Source organism: Gossypium hirsutum, chromosome D10 (genome assembly GCF_007990345.1).
Source record: "Gossypium hirsutum isolate 1008001.06 chromosome D10, Gossypium_hirsutum_v2.1, whole genome shotgun sequence".
Lineage (NCBI taxonomy): Eukaryota > Viridiplantae > Streptophyta > Magnoliopsida > Malvales > Malvaceae > Gossypium > Gossypium hirsutum.
The window spans coordinates 63492120-63510837 of NC_053446.1; the positions used below are offsets into that span (position 1 = coordinate 63492120).

At 28.2% G+C, this 18718-nt stretch overlaps 3 protein-coding genes across 3 annotated transcripts; all 3 read left to right on the top strand.

Annotated features, from left to right (window-relative positions):
* The first annotated feature begins 3041 nt into the window (after positions 1–3041).
* On the top strand, positions 3042–5730 carry LOC107938185 (heat shock cognate 70 kDa protein 2). Its single transcript, XM_016871268.2, has 2 exons — positions 3042–3351; positions 3804–5730. The coding sequence occupies exons 1-2, from the start codon at positions 3138–3140 to the stop codon at positions 5546–5548; spliced, it is 1959 nt and encodes a 652-aa protein (XP_016726757.2). The 5' UTR covers positions 3042–3137; the 3' UTR covers positions 5549–5730.
* Positions 5731–6920: 1190 nt separating this feature from the next.
* LOC107938196 (RING-H2 finger protein ATL52) lies at positions 6921–7445 on the top strand. Its single transcript, XM_016871279.2, has one exon. It carries the CDS (start codon positions 6921–6923, stop codon positions 7443–7445), a length of 525 nt encoding a protein of 174 aa, XP_016726768.2.
* Positions 7446–15997: 8552 nt separating this feature from the next.
* Positions 15998–17320, top strand: LOC107938180 (uncharacterized). The gene has a single exon (XM_016871264.2). The coding sequence runs from the start codon at positions 16267–16269 to the stop codon at positions 17044–17046; it is 780 nt and encodes a 259-aa protein (XP_016726753.1). The 5' UTR covers positions 15998–16266; the 3' UTR covers positions 17047–17320.
* Positions 17321–18718: the final 1398 nt, after the last annotated feature.

Below are 18718 nucleotides of genomic sequence, written 5' to 3' on the forward strand. Positions count from 1 at the left end.
ATCCTAAATACCTTCACTTCATCATCATCACCGATGGTTTTGAACTAAAAATTAACTAAAAATGGTTCGCCACTTCATTATGCCTTTTATGCCCCTCCCTCTTATAGCTGATGAAGTTCCAACATTGGTGTAACATTGCATGAATTACAGCTGTAAAAAATATCACTAGAATCTCAGCCCCTTGAATTGCACCCATGCAGTCTAAGTGGATGAAATTGAAAAACAAAACCATTAACTTTTTTTTTATTAGATTAGCTTGAGTCTATATATGTTCAAGTCTACAATCCCATGACTAGTGGCACAAAGATAACGATGGTGGCCTTTGCTCTAGAGATATTCATGGCTTTGTTAGGTTAGGTCAGATCGTGCCTAAGCATGATGATAATATATTTTATGAGTCTAATATTTTGTTTAAATTCACCTCTATTTATAAATGATTAATTCAAATCTATTTTCGTCCCACCCATATTATTTAAAAAGAAAAAATAAAATACATATTTATATTATTTTAGTTTAAAATTTAATACTCTAATATATTTTTTATTTATTGAAATTTTATATAAAATTATCTTAAAATTTTTAGTGATGCGCATAAGAATATTTTAAAAAATAATTACTTGGTACACGTGTAATGTTTTTATTCTGTGATTAAGATTTTGACTCATGCCTTATTTTTTTTTATAATTTTTTAAACATAATTTAATGATATACAGAAAAATCACAATATAGAGTTAAAATAATTATCGAAAAATAAAAGATAAATATATATTATGTAAATATATAAAAAAATGAATATAATATATTACCATTTTTCTATTCTGAAGACTTAATGTAAGGTTAAGATTAAAACCATATTTTTACGTATCTTCCTTTTTTTCTTTTCATGGTTTTACGTTTATTTCGTGTGTTTAAACTAGATATACTCGTGGACAGATCATTAGATGGTAGTTTTTTTTAATATAAATACTTTTTAATGTATTATTAATGTGTTAGAAAATTTTTATTTTAACATTTTCAGTACATTTAGTGTGTTATATATATATAGATATTAAAATATTAATAAATAAAAACTAGTCTAAAAATTTAAATATGGACGGGACAAGTCAAGTCCGGGTTTACTTTTCTTAAATTAGGCGGGGTTTGGACAAAAAAGTAAGCCTATTTTTTCAGGCCAGGCCCAAATTTAAAAAATTGGTCTAAATACCTTGAATGGGCTTGGCCTGGCCCATAAGCACCTTTAGTCGATAAGTATTGATCCATCATACTAATTATCTATTCGTTGGCTCGAGCTAACTAGTTAAACTTAAAAAAAAAATTTAATAGCCTAGTGACTTTAGTAAAAACTTTCGAATAGTTCAATGACCATTTTGTAACTTTTTGAAGTTAAGTGATCAAAACATAAACTTACGAATAGTTTCTTGACTTTGGGCGTAGTTTACCCATTATTAATTTATATATTTGTAAATATTTTTTTAATTTTTAATAAGAGGCTGTCATGTGTCATCATGTGGTTAGCTATCATTGCCACATCAATACAAACTAACTGTTTTGTGCGAAGGTATCAAAGTGTGTGACGAAATACAAGTTCAAATGCCAACTAGGTAAAAAAAAAGTTTAGGTACCAACTGCGTATTTTTAGACAAGTTTAGAGGGCAAACTACATATTAATCTTAAAAATACAATTATTAAAATTTAGAATATTACTTTTTAAAACCGAAGATCCAAGTTATCCAATGTTATACACACATAAATATTTAAATTTGATCCTCGTGTTTTAAATACACTTCTCATTATACCTGAACAAAATTTAAACATCCAAGTTAAGGATTAAGTTAACAAAATAACTTGATTAACATGATATTGATATTTAAAGATCCAATTAAAACGTTTTAGAGACTTTTAAGACTAATATAAAATCTGAACCATAATTTGGAGACATATGATGAAATTAACCTATTTGATAAAATAAAAAAGAAGTCATAAAAATAAAATAATTAATAAAAATAATAAAGGTAAATTACATAATTAGTCATTCAATTTTTATAAATTTTCAATTTGGTAACTAAAAATAAAAAAACATTACATATATAACACCATTGTTAGATAGTTTTTCATTTTAGTCACTTGCTAGGCTAACGTACAATATTACTATACATTCATTTTAATCACCCAACTTTAGTAAATTTTCATAATTTTAATTTTTCCGAAAAAGGGAAAACTTGGGTTTTTATAAGGAATTAAGTTTCTCTCAGTTCTGGAGATGAAACTATAACTCAATTCCTTATAAAAATCCAAATAACTCTTTGTAAAGACTCAAGTGTCTCTTTGTGAAAACACAAGTGTTTTTCCTATAAAAACTCGAGTAATTCTATAAAAAAACCATGTTTTCCCCTTTTATGGAAAAAAATTAAAATTAATTCTAAAAAGAATGTTTTTTTGAGAAAAATGGTTTTTCTAGTCAAAATCCATGTTTTTTTTCCTTTTTTGCTAAAAAAAATTAAAATTAATTCTAAACAAAGAGAAAAAAAATGAAATTAAAAAGATAAAATGATAATTCCTTGTAAAAACTCTAATTTTTCTTATAAAAATTCAATAATTCCCCGTCAAAACTCATGTTTTTCTTTTATTGAAAAAATTAAAATTACTCATTAAAAAGATAAAATGAATAATTAAAATGAAAATATGCTAAAGTTGAATGATTAAAATAAGTGTACAATAACAATTTCGTTAATCAAATAGTCGTGGAGCAATCAAAACAAGAAATTATCTAATGATGAGTGACTAGAAAAACTATCTACTGGCAGTACCATATTTTAAAATGTTTTATTTTTAGTGATCAAAATGAAAACTTACTAAAATTAGATGACTAATTATGCAATTTACATAAAAAAATAGAAAAGGAAAATTCGAGAACTAACCTGAAGCGAGAGATATCAGGTTCGAAACGGTAGAGTGAAATCTAACGGCTATAAATTCGGTGATTCGAACTTTCTAGAACTCTTAGACCAAATCAGACAATCATGTTTATAAATTCTCTCTTCTCTTTCTAACTCTCCCCCTCCATTCAAAAAATCGAAAAAAATTCGTTAATTCCTGGACCGTCTGATTTCTTTGATTGTTCAAAGTAATCAATATCAATGGCTGCAAAAGGAGAAGGACCCGCTATCGGAATTGATCTAGGCACGACCTACTCCTGTGTCGGAGTATGGCAACATGACCGAGTCGAAATCATCGCCAATGACCAAGGCAACAGAACGACGCCGTCTTACGTCGCTTTCACCGATTCCGAGCGTTTAATCGGCGACGCTGCTAAAAATCAAGTCGCCATGAACCCTATCAACACCGTCTTTGGTAATTGCCTAGTTTCTGATTCTAAAATCAATTAATTTTAATTGGTCAAATTTAATAAAAGATCCTAATACTTTACATTTTTTACAAATTTGATTAATCTGTTATAATTAAGTATTGATTAGCATAGGTTTTCAGTTTCAAATCTTATGATTAAATTTTTAAATTTTATTATGATTATTATTTAAAAAAGATAAAAATATCCTTGTAAAAATATAATTTAATTTGTTTATAAAAAGTATTTTAATGATTTTATAATTGAATTGGTTTTAAGAAAAAAGATTAGATTAACTTATTAGACAAAATTGCTTTTTGGACTGATTTATGGAAGGATTGAAGAGTAAATTTGTTAAAATCGTATGGAGAAGGGACCTTTTTTGGAATTTGACCATTTTATACAATGATATAAATTTGTTGACTCAAACGTCTGACAATTGTTACTGATGATTAAACAGATGCTAAGAGGCTAATTGGGCGAAGATTCACTGATTCATCGGTTCAAAGCGATATAAAGCTTTGGCCGTACAAGGTGATTGCCGGCTCCGGCGATAAACCGATGATCATCGTTAGTTACAAAGGCGAAGACAAGCAATTCTCCGCCGAGGAAATCTCTTCCATGGTGTTAACCAAAATGCGTGAAATCGCCGAAGCTTACCTCGGTTCCACAATCAAGAACGCTGTCGTCACCGTCCCTGCTTATTTCAACGATTCCCAAAGGCAAGCCACCAAGGATTCCGGTGTAATCGCCGGTCTCAATGTCATGCGTATCATCAACGAACCAACCGCCGCCGCCATTGCTTACGGTCTCGACAAGAAAGCAACCAGCGTCGGCGAAAAAAACGTACTGATCTTCGATTTAGGTGGCGGCACCTTCGATGTTTCGTTGCTTACGATCGAAGAAGGGATTTTCGAAGTCAAAGCCACTGCCGGCGATACTCATTTAGGCGGCGAGGATTTTGATAATCGAATGGTGAATCATTTCGTTCAAGAATTTGAAAGGAAGAACAAGAAGGACATTAGTGGAAACCCTAGAGCTTTGAGAAGATTGAGAACTGCTTGTGAAAGAGCTAAAAGGACACTTTCGTCTACAGCTCAAACCACCATTGAAATCGATTCCTTGTTCGAAGGAATCGATTTTTATTCGACGATAACTCGAGCTCGATTCGAAGAACTCAACATGGATTTATTCAGAAAATGTATGGAACCTGTTGAGAAATGTTTGAGAGATGCTAAAATGGATAAAAGTACTGTCCATGATGTTGTTCTTGTTGGTGGTTCAACTAGGATCCCTAAAGTACAATCCTTGTTACAAGATTTCTTCAATGGGAAAGAGCTTTGTAAAAGTATTAACCCCGATGAGGCCGTCGCATATGGCGCAGCGGTTCAAGCCGCGATTTTAAGCGGCGAAGGGAACGAGAAGGTTCAAGACTTATTACTCCTCGATGTCACACCGTTGTCGCTCGGTTTGGAAACCGCGGGCGGGGTTATGACCGTTTTGATCCCACGAAACACGACGATCCCGACAAAGAAAGAACAAGTTTTTTCGACGTATTCGGATAATCAACCGGGCGTGTTGATTCAAGTTTACGAAGGTGAGCGAGCAAGGACTCGAGATAACAACTTGTTAGGCAAATTCGAACTATCGGGTATTCCGCCTGCACCGAGGGGAGTCCCGCAAATCACCGTGTGTTTCGATATCGACGCGAATGGCATCTTAAACGTATCGGCCGAAGACAAAACGACCGGACAAAAGAACAAGATCACGATCACGAACGATAAAGGTCGATTATCGAAGGAAGAGATCGAAAAAATGGTGCAAGAGGCCGAAAAATATAAATCCGAAGACGAAGAACATAAGAAGAAAGTTGAGGCGAAAAATGCATTAGAGAATTATGCTTATAACATGAGGAACACTATTAAAGATGAAAAGATTGGTTCAAAGCTTTCACCTGATGATAAAAAGAAAATTGAGGACGCCATTGATGCTGGTATTAATTGGCTTGATGCTAATCAATCGGCTGAAGCTGATGAATTTGAAGATAAAATGAAAGAGATTGAGAGTCTTTGTAATCCCATTATTGCTAAGATGTACCAAGGCGGAGCTGGACCGGATATGGCTCATGCTGGTGGCATGGCTGATGATGTTCCGCCGTCTCGTGGCGGCGGCGGTGCTGGTCCCAAAATTGAAGAAGTTGATTAAGCTTTTTGGTTAATTTAGTTTTTTCTTTTTCAGAAATTTTCTTATTTTGGATCTTATGCTTTTCTTAATTTTCTTTTTGATAAATGCAATTTCCAATTTTTGTGTCTTGCTTGGAAAAATTGCAGTATTAAGTTGTTAGTTATATTAAATTTCTTAAGAATAAAATGGTATGCTTTATTTTATTTTTTTTCAAAATTTACCAAATAGTGATGCTTTAACATTACTTTTTAAAAGTAGTGTCTATCGATTTCACCATAATGGGTTGCTCAAAAATAATAACCTATTTTTTAATCAATTGTCGAGATTAAAGATGATGAGATAATATCTGATTTTTTAATCAATTTTTTACCATATAAATTATTTTTAAATTTAAAATTTAATCTTGTTATTTATAATTTAGTATAGTTTGAAATTTTCTCTTAGAAACTCAATAAAAGAATTCATGAATTAAAAATAAAATAATATAAAGTTCATATGTTATCGAAAAAAATAATATTAAAATTAAAAATAATGGTGTTTATTAATTAGTCGATTAGAAGTGTTCATGAATCGGGTTTGAACTAATCTTAAATATGATATTAATATTCTTTTTATTAGCTCAAATTCTGCCTAGCTCGAAGGACTTAAAATTTTACCTAAGCCCACAAATATTTGTGAATGATCAACCTAAGTCAATTTTAGGCCCGTCCATATTATTTTTGAAAATTTTAAAAGTATTTATATCATTTTTAATAATTTAATAATTTTTATTTATTAAAATGTTATTTATAAACATCTTATCATTTTTTATATATTTTCATTATAGTATTATATATTACTATAGATTTAGTTTTTTGTATAAAATTAGAAAAGGAGCTGGTTCGGATTGGACTCGAACCTAAATTGTTCAAGCCTTAGCTTGACCAATATTTTAAACAGACTTAATTTTTTTTGTTCAAGCTCATTTTTCGAGCCTAATATTATTTTTCAAGCCTTCCTAAATTTTGGGCAAGCCTTTAAGCTTGGATATGTATCTTGCCCATTAACATGTCTACAACTAATGAAACTATAAAAGTGACTAAATCTATGTCAAATTAAAATCTATAGACTTAATCATAAATTTGAGCATAGTAGAGGGACCAAAATCAAATTTGACATTTTTCTCCTAAATTTTAAGTCTCTAAATTATTGGGCTTGGGGTTTAGCATGTGGCCGCATGGGCCTCAAATAAGTTTTCATATAAAGTCAAAATTGATTAATAATGTACCTTTCACTAATCTTTATAATATACTTCGTAGTACAATGTTAATCTTTGCAATCATCGACCAAAGCAATGCCTACCTCAAATAAATTCTTTCTATTCAAATCTCTACCACATTTTTCCACTTCTTCCATGGGAGACGGCGATGCTTTCAATCTCCAAAACACCAGATTATCCGTCATTCTAGTCGGTTTTGGATCGGCGGCTTTAGTCATAACAATCTACCATTGCATCGCCATGGGATGGTGCCACCACTTCCGTAATAATCGAGGCCAAACATCGCAACCACAACACGATCATCATCATCTTCGCCATCAACAACAGCAACGTGTGTACGGACATGAAATGATGGAGATTATGAGCTTTGAGAATTCGACAGCCGAACTCATCCCTGCCCATAAGTACCAAAAGGGCATGGGTTTGGTCGACGAAGATGGGATGTGCTCGGTGTGTTTGTCACAATTCGAAGAAGGCGAAGAGCTGAGGACGTTACCGGAATGTTTGCATTCTTACCATGCACCATGTATAGATATGTGGCTTTATTCGCATTCGAGTTGTCCTATGTGCCGTACCGATGCCACGCCGTTGCCACAAATATCTCACCTTCGGTCGGATTCGGGTTTTGTGCGTTTGGATATAGACAGGTATGTTGCTTAATATTGTACAATCCCGGATATTGTGATCACTTAAAAACGTTGATTGTGTTTATCTAACCATTGCAACACCCAATGTGCAAATAATGTATGATATTCATTATGGTACAGTTTTACCCAAATTATGATTTTGATTTTTTTTTATGTTGAAGTTTAGAATTTTTTTCTCGTAATATAATTTGATCATTTTATTTTTGTAATGTTATTAGGTAGTTCAAAATTACCAGGATGGTACCAAGAGCAGATAAAGACTTTAAAACCCCCAAAATGGTAAAATTATAATTTGATCGTTCTAGAAATTGCTTAGTTTTCTTTTTATCAACAAATATAAAGTTGTAAGCTAATACAACAAAAAAGTTACATTTTGGACCTCAAAAATTTTAAATTTTAAATCTAACGTCCCCAATATAAATTTTGTGACTTCACTCTTGTATTCTGGTTAAAATCTTGAAGTGATTTTTTTTTTAAATAACATTCCTTCTAACTTATTATGCTAACAGATTTTTTTTATTAGATGGGTGTTTTTAATAAAAAAAATGCACGTTAGCATTTTTAACAAGCATAGTTAATAAAATTTTATGTTAATATTCTTAATCAAAATAGTTAATATTATTAATTATTTAGACTAACTAATGATATTTAAAAGTAGAATAACTAAATTATATGATTTTTTATGCAAAAAATTATGCCAAATTATAGGGATTAAATCCCTAATTTGATTGTAACAGAGTGACTAAATCAGAATTTTACCAAGGGAATTGTGTAAAGGGACGAATCTTTACAAAATTAAACATCAAATTAAGCATAAGATGGGAAGAAAACATGGGAAGAGGAGTAAATTGACAAAAATGGAGGTAAAAAGATTTCTAAGAAAAACAAGAAAAAAAGAAGAAGATTATTTGAATATAGTTAGGAAAACATCTTATTATCGGTTGAAATTAGTGTTAAAAATCAATCGATTTTCACGAATTCTTGATCGATCATTTAAAAGATTGATATTGGTTTTTATGATGTTTTGTGATAGTTGAATTTGGCAATATAGTTGTATTTATTGTGAATGTAATTTTTTTTATACTAATTCGATATATCATCAAAATTATTGATTTTTTTAAAAAGTTTCTTGTGAAAATAGATATTTGATTTCATAAATTAAATATTCTAGACTTTGACACTAAGCAATCTCTCTACTTTGACTTACAAGATACAAAGTTTTGAAAGCCATATAAAAAAACTATAAAGAAAAATTTAACCAAAATGTCAAGCAACAACCCGATTAAAAGTCACTAAAGAAATATTCAAAGCTTGGGGTTTAGAATTAAAGACTTGTGTCACCACATCACGCTAACAAACACTCTCACCATTTCACTCTGGGACTATCGCGAAATTGTATTTCTCCTCGAGAGAGTACATGTGAGGTGTCTTTAAAATTTAGGGGGGATGCTACTTATTCTAAAAAAGAGTGAAAAGAAGGACAAATAACTGTGAAGAAGAAATTGAGGGAAGATAAAAGAAAGCCTTGGAACAAGTCAATGAACCTCTCAATGAGACGAAGATGGAAACGTCATCTCAATGGTAAACTTAGTACTCGTATCACTAGATTCACCCTTGGAGCCATCGCACCACTAAATAATCATTTGCAATATATAATAATAATAATACTTAGGGAGAAGGGAAACAAATGAAGAGGAAGCGAGGGGGCGGTGGTTAGCCATCAACCACCCAATGACCAACCACCCTCAAGGCCGATTTGGAAAAGCTAGAGAGTTTAGGTTGGGAGAGGGTTTTTTGATATCCCTAATTTAAAATATCAGAATATTGTTTTTTCAATATATATCTAACAATTGATTTTTACATTAAATAAATAATTAAATATTTTAATTTACTTTTTTTTAACATTAATTTCATTATAGATTATTATCATATCTGTTCTTTTTGATATAATATCTAGAACTACACATAGTTTCTCTCCAACCCTTAATTAGGAGGATAATGTGCTTCAACGTACTTGAATCCACGTTTTTCTATACTGGCAACAATGTCGATGCTAACCAAATTAAGACTCAATCAACCCATTTTAAATTTACTTAAAACTTAGCAGAATTGATATAAGTGAATTGAACATGAAATATGATGATTAAATTAATATATATAAATCATATAAAATATTATAGGCTTTTTTACCCAAATAATATAAAAATGATTAATTACGAAAAAGGGATGAAAAATAGATTAATTACGAAAATATGCATTTGCTACAATGTTCTGACGATGCCGCCTGGCATATTACCGACACTAGACTGAAATGTGTTGACCTAAAATATTCAAGGACATGATCTGTAAATTTCTTGCTTTGATTGCCAGCTGAAAAAAATGCTTTAAGGGTGTTGCGTAGTGTGGCGGCACCAAACTTTAAATAGGGCAAATTGCTTCATAAACTCCTATTATTTATTATTTTCTTTTATTTCCTTTTAACACAAAAATAGAAAGGCCTTTTACAATTAGTCCAAAAAGTTTTTTCTACCAAAAAATATTTTTGTAAAAAATCTGATTCCAACTAAAAATAAATTTTGTTTATTTTTTGAAAAATATTTTTTTGTTCACATTATATTTGGAAACTATAAATTTAACTAATAATTATTTTGTTGGAATAACTTTTTTATAAAAATACCTTTTAGTAGAAAGAATTTTATGGACTAATTGATAAGAGGCCTCTCTATTTTTGTTGTTAAAGGGAAATAAAAGAAAACAATAAACAAGGGAGTTTATGAAGCAATTTACCTTATTTAAAATTTGGTGCTACCTTTAAGCTGCCAATCAAAATGGAAAATTTACTAATTAGATCCCTGAATATTTTAGATAATCATTTTTTTAATCTGGTGCCGCCAATATATTAGACGACACCATTAGAACACTATAACAAATATCTATTTTCGTAATTAATCTGTTTTTCATACCATTTTCATAATTAATTATTATTTTTATATTATTTAAAATAAAAAAAACCAAGATTATACAAGTGTGTAAATCTAACTTAGTTTTACACGGTTTTGGCTTTCATAAATTTGTATCCATTATTATTTAATATATGTTTAATTGTCATTTAAAAGTTCACTTTAACATTTAATGGCTGTATCATACACATTTAAATGATAATGATAAATGTTTTGGATATTAATAGACGAAAAAGTAATGAACCGGATTCTAACTCGTTTTACACTAATATAAGTAAATTCTTCTTTATATATATGTGGTATGATAAATTTAGTCTTTAACGTTTACTCTTTTTGTTACTTTTGACCCCAATTTTTTTTTTATCATTTCAGCCCTCAACTTTGAAAAATAGTCAAATCACTGTTTTTTAGTCGGAAAAGTTGACTAGCCCAATAAAACTTTACCAACACTAATGTGACAACACACGTGATAATTCACATATACTTCATAAAAATTTAAAAATAATAAAATATTTTTAAAAATTAACCTTTTCCCTATATAGTTAAATCCAAAATAAATAAATAAAAATAGGAGGTTGTTTCATAATCCTAAAAAATGAAAGCCTAGAAATAAAACATGTTTGATTCATAAAATTTAATAATGACAAGAGCTGTTTCACTTAAATTCTTTGGTGGAATGAATATGATGCTACCTTTTAGCTAATCTTTGTCCTTAATCCTTAATTAGGGGAAAAATCTTAGCAAAAGATCAATTTCTTTTTCTTTTAATCTTTTTTATTACTTTATATAAATAATGTTCTTTCTGATTATATTTATTCTTTTTGACACAATGTCTAGAACTACTTTCAACAAATTTGAACCCACATCTTCCTGTAATGACAATAATGTTAAAGCCAATCGAACTAAGACTTAATAATATAAGGCATAAAATATTCAAATACAAAAGAAAAAAAAATTAAATCAATTTTTTTTATCAATACATATAAATATTAAATTGCCAGTTAAACAAATTTTTTTATATATTTTATGTTTTCTTGGATTTCAGAATCATCCCATGTGAAATTTGCGAAAAACCAAGAAGGAAGACAGAAATTCCCATATCAACTTACTACCCCCCTTTTTTTTAAAAGGAAAATTAAAAATAAATTGTTTGTGTATGGGAAAAGTGATTTTTCACTTGCCTTCTTTTGAAACTTGTGCTTTTAAAATGTAGGCTACACACACTCACATACTTGTTCCATGCTTTTTTTTTTCTTCAATTTTGATAATTGAATTTATGTATTTTTTTTTGTAAGTTTAGAATTTGAATTTTAACAATATATATAATAATAATAATAATAATTGTATTAGGGTTTTATTATATAGTCTGACCCAAAGGGGTGAAATTGAATTGTAAAATTACAAGAGGTTAAAAAAATAAATTTTATCATGTATTTATTTATGGTTTTATTATTTTTCAAGGGATTAAATTATTATTTTTTATTTGGAGGCAAAAACACAATTTTCTCATATATTAATTTATAATTTCATCAATTATTAGAAGTCACAGGAGCATATATCTGAAAACTTTTAAGTTTTGGGATACTTTTTTGAGTTTCTTAGTTATATTTAAAGCGGGTCTCATTTTTTTAAATTAAATTTTAAATACGCTTTTTTGTTATTAATAATAATATTTTAAATAATAAACAATTTTAAACATCATGCATTAAATTATAATTAAAATCTAAAACTAAAATCTTAACAGAAATCACAAAATAATATAATTACATGCAACAATCATATATATATATATCATTATTATATAAAAGAAGGTCGAGGAGTATATATTAAAACGTTGAGTTTTGAGATAGTTGTTTTAAGTTCCAAAATATTTATTTAATTATTAACCTATAATTATGGGACCTATTATTAACTTAAATTAATTACATTATTTAACATTTTAATTTAATTATCATATTATATGCCTCATTATTAATCACATCATATAATAATTTAATTTACATTACGAAAAAAAACTTGATATCTTTTAAATAAGATTTTAGATGCAAGTCGTGGAAAAAAAACATTAAAATTATCGAACATTGAAAACTAAAATAACATTATTTTACAAAATAAATTATATTATTTTGAGAATTTTTAATTTTTATATGAAAAAAATGGGTTTTTTACCCAAATAGTATAGAAAAAAATACTGAAATAGGATGTTAAAAAAAAATTTACCAAAATAGGTTACTTTTTAATTGAAGCCTATTAGATAGGCGCCAATGAATAAAATAATAATAATTTTTTTTTGAATAAAATATAATTTTATACTTTCCCGGGTCAGTATATAACCCGTATAATACATAGTATTGGCGCCTATTTGGGAGGCGCCAATGGTGGTGCCTATCTGGGAGGCGCCAATGCTCTGATTTTTTCGGGTTTAGGGTTATGTTATAAATTTAGGATTATGTTATAAATTTTTGTGTTTGTAATTATTTAAAATTCAATTTATTAGTAATAAATTACAAAATTACTAATAAGTTATACTAATAAATTTATAACATAATCCTAAATTACTAACAAATTAATTATAAAATAATTACAATATTCATACAAAAAATTACAATATTACAATATATCCCGACATTACAATATTCATACAAAATTACAATATTACAATGTTCATACAAATTATTTAAAATTTAGGATTATGTTATAAATTTAGGATTATGTTATAAATTTTTGTGTTTGTAATTATTTAAAATTTAATTTATTAGTAATAAATTACAAAATTACTAATAAGTTACTAATAAATTTATAACATAATCCTAAATTACTAACAAATTAATTATAAAATAATTTCAATATTCATACAAAAAATTACAATATTACAATATATCCCGACATTACAATATTCACACAAAATTACAATATTACAATATTCATATAAAATTGCAATATTTTTTGTTATTAATTATTAATTATAGATTATCTATATTTAGCATGAATATTGTAATTTTTTGTATGAATATTGTAATATTATAATTTTGTATGAATATTGCAATTTTTTTGTATGAATATTGTAATATTATAATTTTGTATGAATATTGTAATGTCGGGATATATTGTAATATTGTAATTTTTTGTATGAATATTGTAATTATTTTATAATTAATTTGTTAGTAATTTAGGATTATGTTATAAATTTATTAGTAACTTATTAGTAATTTTGTAATTTATTACTAAAAAATTAAATGTTAAATAATTACAAACACAAAAATTTATAACATAAATTTCATTGGCGCCTCTCTATAAGGCACCTTCATTGGCGCCTACCTGATAGGCGCCACCCGACCCGACCTGACTCGTTGACCGTATTTTGACCCGTATTTTTTTAAAAAAATTATTAAAAAAATATAAAAAAATATTTTATTCAAAAAAAATTATTATTATTTTATTCATTGGCGCCTATTAATAGGCTCCAATGAAAAAAGTAACCTATTTTGGTAAATTTTTTTTCTGACATCCTATTTCAGTATTTTTTTTCTATACTATTTGGGTAAAAAACCCGAAAAAAATATACATACATAATAGTATATCAAAGTTTTTATAAATATAATTGTTACATAATTGAAGGGGAAATAATGAAATTGAATTCCAGGTAACTAGGGAATGTATGAACCTATAATAAATTCAATCCACTTCGTTTTTACGAAATAACCCTTGTAAAATAAATAAATGCAATCCTAAACAATAAGTTCGGAAAGGGGTAGAAAAGTAAAAAGGAAGAAATGAAAGGCCAATGAGAGGTTACTGTCCCTTTTATTGTGAAGCCATGTGAGGATCCCTCGAAGCCAGCGACCTCTCAACCATATAATTACAAATCAATTTTGCTCCTCTCTCTTCTTTTATCTTTTCCCTTGTGGCCCATTTTTTTTATGTTTTTTAATTTTATATATTTTTAATATTGAATTTTCCAATATTTTATGAAGTGGGTCGAATTTTCCAAGCGCTTCAGCGCACTCGAACTACGTCTTCTTGCACTGACAGTAATATTAATGCTATTTGAGTTAAAACTTAATCGATAAGTTTATATTAAATTTATCCATATTTATAATTGGATAATCTAAATTTGATTAGGTCAATTAATATATATTTTTTATAATTTTGTTAGAAAAATATTTTCTTTTATTTAATTTTTAGTAATTTTTATTAATATTTTAGACATGAAAATTTTAAAATGTTTTTAATGTATGCGTTAGAACATTATATACTTAATCTCTATCTAATATAAATTAATAATATGTTCCATAAAAGAAATTAAATAATAATACGTAAAAGTTAAAGTAATTTATATTATAAAGTTAATGAGTCGTCATACTATGGCTATATAGAAAAAAAAATCATTTTCAACTTTACTTGAATATAGTAATAATTTTGAGGGCCACCTCGTTATTAGAGGTGTTTATGAGCCAGGCCGTGTCGGGACTCAAAATTTTTTTAAAAAAAATTTAAGCTTAGACTCGATTTTAGACCAAACCGACTTACCAAAAAAATTCATTTCACTATTCAAAAAAATAGATTATTAAGAATTACATTTTTAATTGATATTTTATATACGTTTATAAATTAAATAATAATTGTTTTAAAAATTTATTATTTAAATTGAATTTGGGTCAGACCGAGTTGGTCTGAGGTGTAAAAATCTTTGTTCAAGCTCAACCCTAGTTGGGTTGGACTTATTAAGCTGGGAAGACTACCCGACCTTTGGACAGGTCTACTCGATGCTCATGAGTATCAAGTTTTGGTTAAATCACCATAAAATTCGTGCCTATATATTAGAAGAAAAGTATTGTAGTATAGTACGTAGAACCTCAATATCCATAGATGTTAGGTTCTAAGTAGTGAATTTTAGCCAGGTATTTATTTGTGTATTGATCCAAGTAAATCGACACCAATAAATATCAAGTCACTAGAAAATCCTCTATTATTACTACCTTCAAAGCTACATGTAGGATACTATTCAACTTAAATGAGAATGCCTATTTATTGGATTTAGGGTTAGGCCTTCGTTAATAACATGATCTCGATATTTATGGATGACAAATTTTTATTTCCCTATTCAGATAATGATTTAACGATTGCAATTCACACTTTAAAATTTTTAAAAATACCTCGATACTCTATTCAAATATTATTTTAGATTTAAATTCTAAAAAAATTTACATAAATCCCAATGAGAGGAGAATAATTAAAGTTCAACACCCATAAATATAAAGATAACATTAAAAATGTATTAAAAAAGATAATAACACTTATTTTGATAAAAAGAATCACAATATTGAAATAAAAACCATTAAAATTATAATATATTTTTCGGATAACTTTTTAGAGAAAATATTGTAGTTATCTACAAAAGTACGTACGTGGTTCAGAGGTTCATGTGGTTTTTGTTTTTTGTTTTTTTTTTCCTACTTTATTTTTTTAATAAAAATACTGTTTTTCTTTTAAAAAAAGTTTTTTTTTCATAATCATCTTAATGATTAAAATAGTGTGATTTTCAGTGAAAAGAGATAACCTTTTAGATTAAATTAATTAATTATTTTATTTTTAACAAAAGGGTTTTAGAATTTAGAGCAAACACTATTATTTTTGCAGGTAAAAAAGCTGAAGGCTATGTTTCTATTCTAATGCTTTTGATGCCAAAAAAAGGAAAAGTTAGAAAATTGAAAGCTTTGATATCATTTAACTCACTTTGTGGGCAGTGATGTTTCATCTTTCTGGTCAAAGTTCATATCTTTAACTTCTTATTGCATTCTGGGTTTTTTATTTTCTTCATTTGTTGGATTAATGAATGGGTGTTCTTTTTGGTTTGATTTTGTGATGTGAAAAATGAAATCTTTGAGCAGTGTAGGGCTTGGTTTAAGCATAGTATTTTGTTGCCTTTTTTTAGCTTTGATTATTGAGTTATATTACTTGTTATGGTGGAAGAAGAGATTAACAAGCACAAGGGATATTGAAAATGATTACAACAATCCAGCAAGTGAGCTCTTTTATATGTTTTGTTGGAAGAAGACAGCTTTGAATCCTCAAGAAATCAGATTCCAAGATCAACAACAAGACCAAGATTTGTTCTTCAAGCCCTTTGATGATGGTGTTGACGATGATGATGCTGAACATGATGAGGATGGTGATGATGATGTGATAGGTCCAAGAAGGTTATTATTCACAATCATTGAAGAAACAAAAGAAGATTTAGAATCAGAAGAAGGTAAATCCAAGAAAGGGAGGAGTTTAAGTGATGTATTGTTGAATGTTGAAACACCATATTTAACCCCACTTGCTTCACCACCATTTTTAACACCTCCACTCACACCATTAGAAGCTTCATGTTATAGTCGCCATGGATTCAACAACCCTTTGTTTGAATCAACTTCGTTTGCAGATTTAAATAGTTTAATGATGCCACCATCGTCATCACCTCCCCCAAAGTTCAAGTTCTTACAAGAAGCTGAAGAGAAACTTCGTAGGAAGATGACATTCGTGGGACAAGTTCATAACAATGGAGGTAGTGATAGTCATCTTTCTCCTACATTGAAGCATCTTAAAGATGAAGAAGATGGGTCATTTATCACTATCATTGTTGATAAGAACAAAGAAAACAGGGTTTGAAAAATCAGAATCAAAGGTAACTTTTCCTCTTCGTTCTTCTTCTTCTTCCTCTTCTTCACCAGCAATGGCAATTTCCATTTAAATTAACAATATTTTTAGAGTTTTTTTTTTTGTGACCAACCAAAATTTAAAACTAAAAATTCCCATTTTTTTTAGTTGGAGGGGGATTAGTGGGGTTTTTTGTTTTTATTTCAATCTCCATTGTCTCCTTAGCTGTTTGGTACTTTGTATTCATTTCTATGAATGAATTCATTTTACCGATGTTCTTTATTCAGATTTGCGTTCTAAATTTCTTTGGATGTTTATTATTGTTAGTATTAGTTTTTTTTTTAACAAAATTTGTATTTAAAATTGTCAATGTGGAGTAATTTAGGGAATTGATTTAATCTGAAAACGTGTAGGAGTAAATTACATTTTACTCTTATTACAAAAAAAAATATGAACGTTGTATCAAAAAGTAAATTGATAATTTTATTTTCATTGTGATTAACGAAACAATCAAATAATTACAAGTCAATTACAAGTTACGTATCACGTGTACTTTATTCTTATGTACAATGATTAATTTTTAAATGTAAAAATAGATAAATTTTTTAATAAAAAAACAATTTATTTTTAATTTAACGTATAAAAACTAAAGAGGAAAAAAATACAATCTTACTCTCCATGGCGTTTTTAGAAACATTTATTGTTAATCTTGACATGGATGATTATTTGATAATTGTTTACTCCATTTAGAAAAATTTAGAAAAATGGGTACATAGTGTGATAATGACCATCTGATAAAAAAATTTGAAAAATGAAAATGGAAGTGGTATATAGATTGAATAAAAAATAGACCAGAAATTAAACTGATATTAGTTTTGATCTATTGGTTTAGTCCCTTCAATCGGGTTAATTAAAATATAAATTAATTTTATATATTATGTAAATATTAAATATAATAAATAATTAACACATATTTGGTTCAATGCATATTTTTTAATATATAAAAAAAGTCAAGAATAAAAAATTTCATAATTTTCAAATTTATAAAAAAAAATCTTTTTTGAAGTTAATGAATTCTATTTTGGATTGAATTGGAGATACCATCAATTCCCAATTGAACTGACTAGTTTCCATTGGGTCAAAATTGGATTTTGATAAACGTGCGATATAAACATATACCTTATAAAATATAATTAATTTTATTTTTACATTTTGAAAAACCAGATCATAATCCACACCAATATCATGTATCGACTGGAGCTGACACTAGATCTGAATTACCCTAAGTAAAAAGAAATACAAATATCATAAGGTTGGGCTGTTTCCAAAACGACAAAGCAATGAAATTGCCCGTGAATGTACCATGTAAGTGGGCAACAGTGACAATAAAGCAAACCCACCTTCAAATATCATTACCAATTTGGCATCCCACCTTCTTTTTTACCCCAATTCCTCCTCACAATCATCAATTCATGCTCTTTTTTCTTCTTTTTCCATCAAACGTCTTCAATATGTTATTAATGACCAATACAATCTGATACGATCCATACATTTCATCTTAAAACCAATACATACATAAAAGTATCATGATATTAGGTGTCAAATTACATTTTGCCCCTCTATCCAAAAAATATCAAAGAGCAAATTGATATTTTTTTCATTAAAAATTTCATCAATTTCTACT